At 36.9% G+C, this 7,816-nt stretch overlaps 2 protein-coding genes across 2 annotated transcripts; both read left to right on the top strand.

Annotated features, from left to right (window-relative positions):
• Window positions 1-410: 410 nt before the first annotated feature.
• On the top strand, window positions 411-2,422 carry LOC108858377 (uncharacterized). The gene is made up of 2 exons (XM_057010580.1): window positions 411-689; window positions 1,271-2,422. Exon 2 carries the CDS (start codon window positions 1,484-1,486, stop codon window positions 2,093-2,095), a length of 612 nt encoding a protein of 203 aa, XP_056866560.1. The 5' UTR covers window positions 411-689; window positions 1,271-1,483; the 3' UTR covers window positions 2,096-2,422.
• Window positions 2,423-5,782: 3,360 nt separating this feature from the next.
• LOC130494894 (uncharacterized) lies at window positions 5,783-6,088 on the top strand. The gene has a single exon (XM_056985727.1). It carries the CDS (start codon window positions 5,783-5,785, stop codon window positions 6,086-6,088), a length of 306 nt encoding a protein of 101 aa, XP_056841707.1.
• The last annotated feature ends 1,728 nt before the right edge of the window (window positions 6,089-7,816 follow it).

Genomic DNA, 7,816 nt, shown 5'->3' with positions numbered 1-7,816 from the left:
AATATGCTCTGATTTATACAGTAATTTTGCTATGTTCGGTTTTGCTTGGCACACCGGATTGTTTAGAGTGAAATGTGTGTTCATTTTTTGGTTTCAGTTGATAATATAATGATTTCATTGTTTTAAGCGCACTAGTTACGTGTGTGTTACGTAACGCTTTCGCTGTACTTGCACTATAACTTTTGTTGGATCATTTCGTTTTCTTACATTGTTGGGTGATTTCGGCTCGATTGAAATGACCTATACCTGTTGGGGCTTGTTGGACTTTGATACTATTTCAGAATCGTGGGCTTTTAACAATAACATACAAAAAAAACAATTAGGAAAGGATTAGGAAAATGCATATTGTTATGTACCGATATATGCTCGACATATCTCACTTCATCTTTATCTCTAGTTGTTGCTTTTGTGTTTATCTTATTGATAAGATAACTATATGTATCAAGTATATATACATATCAATGAGTCGATAATAATAACTAAGCTTTTCCCCGTTTCGTATCAAACACGTTATCAGCAACGACACTGCTCTAGAAACCCTAGCTAATAGCCAACAGAAACAAATAGCCTCCTTTCCTGGTTCTTCGACGAGAAGAAGCAAGCTCCAACGAGAAACAACCTGTGACGAGAAGAAACAGAGCTCCGACGATCTCATTCTTCTAGACCGATCAACCCATCAAAAGCCTAAGGTATCATCGGAAACCTAAAAACTAGACCCGCGTAAGAGTTTAAAACCCTCACCCGCATACATGTAGCTATATCTTAGCAACATGTCTTGCATGAAAAAAAAAAAAATAAAACGAGAACACTTTAATTTTTTTTAAACCCTGACATTATAATTGTTTTGAATATGCCTTGATCTAAAACCTGTTTCTCGAAATCGTTTTTAATCTCTCTCTAAGATATTTTCAAGTTAGATCATGGTTTAGTTTCGCTTACTCTGTTTTGCATATATATTGTTCTGTTCGCTTACTCTATTTTGCGTATATATATTGTTATGTTCGCTTACTCTGTTTCACATATATATATTGCCCTGTTCGTTTGATCTGTTTACATATTTTTTTTTAAAAACTGATCATCATCGCATTACCTTGATCACCATCGCATTACCTATTGTTCATCATCGCATTAATACAACACGTTCTCTTAACTGATCATCATCGCATTACCTATTGTCTGAATATTTTGATCTGAACTGAAAATTATTATATATGATATCGTATATGATATCGTATGATCCGAGCTAATGGGGGAAATAATTTTTTTTCAGATGTCCAAATTGGCAAACCTCGACTTCCCTGCTTTGAAAAGCAATGGTAAAAATTATCTTGATTGGACAATTGATGCAAGAATCATGCTACGATCAAAAGGACTTGGTGATACGATCATCAGTGACAATAAGTCCAGTGATAAAGATCGAAACAGTGCTATTTATATAATACGCCATCATCTCCAAGAGAATTAGAAAACTCAGTACAGAACCATGGAAAATCCATTGGACCTTTGGAACGCTTTACAGCGACGTTATGACCACCAGAAAACGGTGATGCTCCCAAGGGCTCAATATGACTGGAAACACTTGAGGTTCCAGGACTATAAAACAGTAGACGAGTACAACTCTGTCCTGTTTAAAATTGTTTCCATGATGGAATTATGTGGTGAAAAAGTTACCAAGCTCGAGATGCTTAACAAGACTTTCTCTACGATGCATTCAAGTAACATGGTATTGCAACAGCAATACAGAGAAAGGAAGTTCACCACATACACTGAGTTGATCGAGTGTCTCTTGTTGGCTGAAGCCAATAATGAACTGTTAATGAAAAACAGTGAGATGAGGCCACTGGGAACGGCTCCATTACCCGACATCTCTAAACTTGCTATAGAGCAAAAGAAAGAGAGTAACCTTGTCCAACATAATAACCAACCCGGCTCATTCCGTGGTAGAGGTAGAGGACGAGGTGGCATGTTTAAAGCACACGGGCGAGGACGTGGTCACGGGATCACACCAGGTTTCAGCCGTGGTCGTGGTTGTGGCCGTAGTGTGTCGTTTAAATCTCAGATCAAGACTGATATGTGCCATCGTTGCGGTATGTGAAACCATTGGGCAAAGAACTGCCGTACTCCTAAGCACCTATGTGAACTTTACATTAAAAGTCTAACAGAGAAACTGGAAGCTCATATGGTTCGAGACTCAGGATATGAAGGAGATGATGACGAAGAGGACACATAATATGTCCAGAACAAAGAGGAAGGATCCAACCAAGATACCGAGATGGAGTTTCAAACTTCAGACATTCTGAAATAAGGAATTAAAATTCCATAGTTTTTTATTTTATTTTTTCCCCTGGATTTGGTGTTTTCTTATTTTTTTTTTCTGTTTGGTTTTGGTGTTAAACATTATATTATGCATTAATAACTTTTTTATTATTTATATATATACCTACGCCTAAAGAAAGAAAAAAAAACCCAAACATACATAAATATATATATATATATATATAATATAAACGTATAGTAATAAACCAAACATATATACCAATCAATTCTTCAAAATTTTATAAATATATAATAAGCATATACGAAAAAAAAAATTTATATACCATACATGAAAATTATTATTAATTATATGTATTGTTTTTGAAGAATGAAAAGTGGAATGGATTCATTTGTGGTAGACAGTGGTACCAGCCACACCATCCTGAGAGACAAACAATACTTCATAAATCTGATTAATAAAACAGCCAACATCACAACCATAGCTGATATAGCTAATCGAAGGCTGCGGCCAAGCATGCATTTTATTGCCTAATGGTACACATCTAGAGATAGATGATGCATTGTACTCACCTAGCTCTAATAGGAGCCTGTTAAGTTTCAAAGACATAAGACTTAATGGTTTTCATATTGAAACCAAGGGTGAAGGAAATAAAGAATTTCTTCAGATTTATAATATCACCCAAGGTAATAAAAGAGTCCTTGAGACTATACCAGCATGTGGGACTGGACTTTACTATGTTAAGACCAGTCTGGTTGAGGCTAATGTCGTGTTGAACAAAGAACTGAAAGAAGAGTTCACTCTTTGGCATGACAGGCTGGATCACCCCGGTTCAGTGATGATGAGGAAAATCATAACAAATTCAAATGGCCACAATTGGAAAAATAAAAGAGTTATCCCTAAATACCTCACATGTGAAGCATGTTCACAAGGCTGGAAAACTAATCACTAGGCCATCACCAGCCAAAGGGAATAAGGAAATGATAAATTATCTGGAAAGAATACAAGTTGATATTTGTGGACCGATACACCCACCCTGTGGGATTTTTAGATATTTTATGGTCTTAATTGATGCATCTACAAGATGGTCACACGTTTGTCTCTTATCAACTCGTAATCTAGCACTTGCGAGGTTGCTGGCTCAGATTATAAGACTTAGAGCACACTTTCCAGATTTTCCTTTAAAGACTATACGTCTTGACAATGCTAGTGAATTCACTTCCCAAGCTTTTAATAACTACTGTATGTCCATGGGGGTAAATGTGGAACATTCTGTAGCACATGTCCATACTCAGAACGGCCTGGCTGAGTCTTTTATAAAAATAATTCAGTTGATTGCCCGACCACTCTTAATGAATACCAAACTCCCAATATCAGCTTGGGGACATGCTGTGCTACATGCAGCCGAGTTAATTAGACTCAGGCCATCAAGTGAGCATAAATACTCGCCATCCCAACTAATTACGGGTCATGAGCCAGATATTTCCCATCTAAGAGTTTTTGGATGTGCAGTCCAAGTGCCTATAGCACTACCACAGAGAACAAAGATGGGACCTCAAAAGAGGATGGGAGTATATGTTGGATACGATTCTCCCACTATTATTAAATACCTAGAGCCAACAACTGGTGATTTGTTTAAGGCCAGGCCAACAACTTGCAAGTATCCAGAATTAGGGGGATATTTTGGTAAGCTGGAAAAAGATATAAAATGGAATCAAACATCCTTAACATGGCAGGATCCTCGGACTAGAGATTGTGATCTAGAAGTCCAGAAAATAATACATTTGCAAGAGCTAGCTAATAAACTGCCAGATTCCTTTGCTGATCCAAATAGAGTAACCAAGTCATATATACCAGCTGCCAATGCACCGATAAGACTTGATGTCCATGAGGGACATAATCAAGCTGCTACTACGTCTAAACCACAGTTAAAACGTGGTAGACCATCAGGTTCCAAAGACAAAGAAGTTTGGAAAAGAAAAGGTGCAAAGAAATCCGAATCTTTTGAAACCCTAGACATGGAAAAGGAAACTCATGTACTACCAAAAGAAACTTGGGACGCCAAGGATCAAGGTATTGAGGTCCCTGACAATAATGAGATCTCAATAAATTATGTCATGTCTGGAAGGAAATGGAACAGAAAACATGTCGACATGGATGATATATTTGCATACAATGTAGCACTTGAATTGATGGATAATGAGGATCTAGAACCCACATCGATATGTGAATGCATGCAACGACCAGATTGGTTAAAATGGAAAGAAGCCATTAATGTGGAGTTAGAATCATTAAAAAAGAGAGGTGTATTTGGACTGATCATTCGGACGCTCCATGATATAAAACCAGTGGGATACAAATGGATTTTTGTGAGAAAAAGAAATGAGAAAGGTGAAGTTGTAAAATACAAAGCACGACTTGTAGCACAAGGATTCTCACAAAGACCAGGAATAGATTATGAGGAAACTTATTCCCATGTGGTGGATGCTACGACCTTGAGATTTTTAATAAGTCTGGCTATAAGAGAAGGTCTAGATATGCGGTTAATGGATGTTGTAACTGCCTACTTGTATGGTCCACTGGATAATGAGATATACATGAAAATTCCAGATGGTATTGAAATGAAAAACAAAGAGAGTTCTCGAGAACAACATTGTATCAGATTGAACAAGTCTCTTTATGGATTAAAGCAATCAGGTCGAATATGGTACAATAGACTATCTGAATATCTCCTGAAAGAAGGATACAAAAACGACCAGGTCTACCCATGTATTTTCATAAAGAAGTTCAATAAGGGTTTTGTAATCATTGCAGTATATGTAGATGATTTAAATATCCTAGGAACATCTGGAGAAATATTCCAAACTGTTGTTCTCAAGAAAGAATTCGAGATGAAAGATCTTGGAAAAACAAAGTTTTGTTTGGGTTTACAATTTGAGTATGTGAAAGATGGAATCCTTGTGCATCAAGAAACATATACAGAAAAGATACTCAAGAAATTTAATATGGACCAATCTCACCCATTAAACAGTCCCATGGTCGTGAGAAGTTTTGGTCCGGACACGGATCCATTTGGTCCGAAGAAGGACGATGAAGAGATCCTTGGTCCAGAGGTGCCATATCTCAGTGCCATAGGAGCCCTGATGTATTTAGCTGGCCATACACGACCAGATATCAGCTTTGTTGTGAACTTACTATCTAGGTTCAGCTCATGTCCGACCCAAAGGCACTGTAATGGGATAAAACATGTACTTCGTTATTTACAAGGAACGAAGGATTTGGGTCTTATGTTTACTAACCAATCTAAGGAAGGTTTAGTTGGTTTTGCTGATGCAGGTTACCTATCTGATCCACATTATGGTAGATCTCAGACTGGATATGTTTTTACACATGGAGGGACAGCAATATCTTGGCGGTCCATGAAACAGACCATGGCAGCTACTTTCCAATCATGCAGAAATATTGGCTATGCATGAGGCTAGTCGAGAGAGTGTATGGTTAAGGTCCATGACACAGCATATCAGTACCACTTGTGGTATAACCAAAGGAAAGGATCCACCTACCATCCTATACGAAGATAACACAGCCTGCATTGCTCAGCTTAAAGATGGATACATCAAAGGAGACCGGACGAAGCATATTCTTCCAAAGTTCTTCTTTACCCACGAGCTCCAGAAGGCAGGAGAGGTCCAAGTGTTACAAGTCAGTTCAAGTGAGAGTTCAGCCGATCTCTTCACCAATTCCTTAGCCACATCAGTGTTCAAGAAGCTCGTGCACCCGATAGGCATGCGTCGACTGAAGGATCTTCAGTGATGCATTCATCAGGGGTAGTTCATGTGTTGTACTCTTTTTTCTTATCCATGGTTTTGTCCCACTGGATTTTCCTGGAAAGTTTTTAATGAGACAACATCAAAAGCATGAATGAACCCTGAACCGGATGTGTCGATCAAGGGGGAGTGTTATGTACCGATATATGCTCGACATATCTCACTTCATCTTTATCTCTAGTTGTTGCTTTTGTGTTTATCTTATTGATAATATAACTATATGTATCAAGTATATATACATATCAATGAGTCGATAATAAGAACTAAGATTTTCCCCGTTTCGTATCAAACACATATCCTATTTTTGAATTTATGATATTCAAACAGAAATAAGTAGGCCTGAGACTTTTATCCGAGATTTGATACGGATCCGCTTCGAAAATCCGGATATCTAGAGGGGGCGGATCCAGATAGTAAATTTTTGGATCCATGAAAACCAGATCTGAATATCTTGATTTTTAGTCCGGATATCTGCATCTGTAATTTTTATTAATAACTATTTTAAAAATAGTAATATCTATATATAAAAACTAATTTTATTTATTATATTTTTATTTTTATAATAATATATATAACTTTTATATAAAATTTGTAATAGCATACATAATAATAATTATAAACATTACATACATTTTTTATTTTTAAATCATTGTTAATATTTTTATATTATTTTTATTTATTTTAATGTTCCAAATCCGGATTCGGATATCCGCTGGATATTAAAATTTTTAGAAGGATATCCGATACTTGGATATCCGAGAACTCCGAATCCGGATAAGGATAAGTAAAATCATGGATTCATCAGATAAGAATTCGGATCTGGATACCTCGAAATTTTCCATATATCCGATCTGTTCCATCCCTAGAAATAATAATTCTCATAGATGAAAAGAAGCAATTTGGATTTTGACAATTTTTTCGGCTACGAGAAGATAAAAGCACCACATTTTTAAAATGTTTTATGAAAGCCGCCCAAAACATAAGTACTCAAAGAGACGAGTGTTATTTCATCCGAGTTTGGACTATATCGTAGTTAATTCTAGGCCTGGGATTTTTATCCGTATCCAATTATCCGAACCAGAACCTATTCGAAATTGAACCGGTTCAGATCGGATTGGGTAAGCCAAAATTTACCCGATAGATCAAATTATATTTAACCATGGATATTGAGTCGGTTCGGGTTTTTATCCGGAACCGAATGGGTACCCGATTTTGTTGGGAAAACTCACCACACAAACTCGCTGAAGCACTCTCTGGCACATTTGTCGTAGTACGTTAGAAAGTATGAGTTTGTAGATCTATGGAGAACAAAAGAAGGACACGGAATTATAGAAGATAGACACAAGAATTTGATATCCCAGGGTTCACCTAAATGTGGTTACGTCCCTCGGGCCTGGCAATGAGGCAAATCACTATAATCTCAAGTATAAGATATAGTACCTCTCTATCTCTCTCAACCAAAGCTTACAACCAAGCTAGGTATTTACTTGTCACTTTATTACGGCTTGCCAAGTTAGAGAGAAGAGTACACACGAGCTCCTCTTATATAGTAGGAGTTTATTACATTAACCTAGTTGGTTTAGGGCATTCGTCCCTTTCCATAAACCTATTAGGAAATATTCCAAAATACTTGCAACTTCCATAACTCCATGAGAAGTAATATTTCCAGGAACCTATCACCTTGAATAAAGTGATATTTCCTTTTCCTAATATG

Source organism: Raphanus sativus, chromosome 5, assembly GCF_000801105.2.
Source record: "Raphanus sativus cultivar WK10039 chromosome 5, ASM80110v3, whole genome shotgun sequence".
Classification (NCBI taxonomy): Eukaryota; Viridiplantae; Streptophyta; class Magnoliopsida; order Brassicales; family Brassicaceae; genus Raphanus; species Raphanus sativus.
Note: the sequence above shows the minus strand (reverse complement) of the source record. Positions and strands in the feature narration are given on the sequence as shown.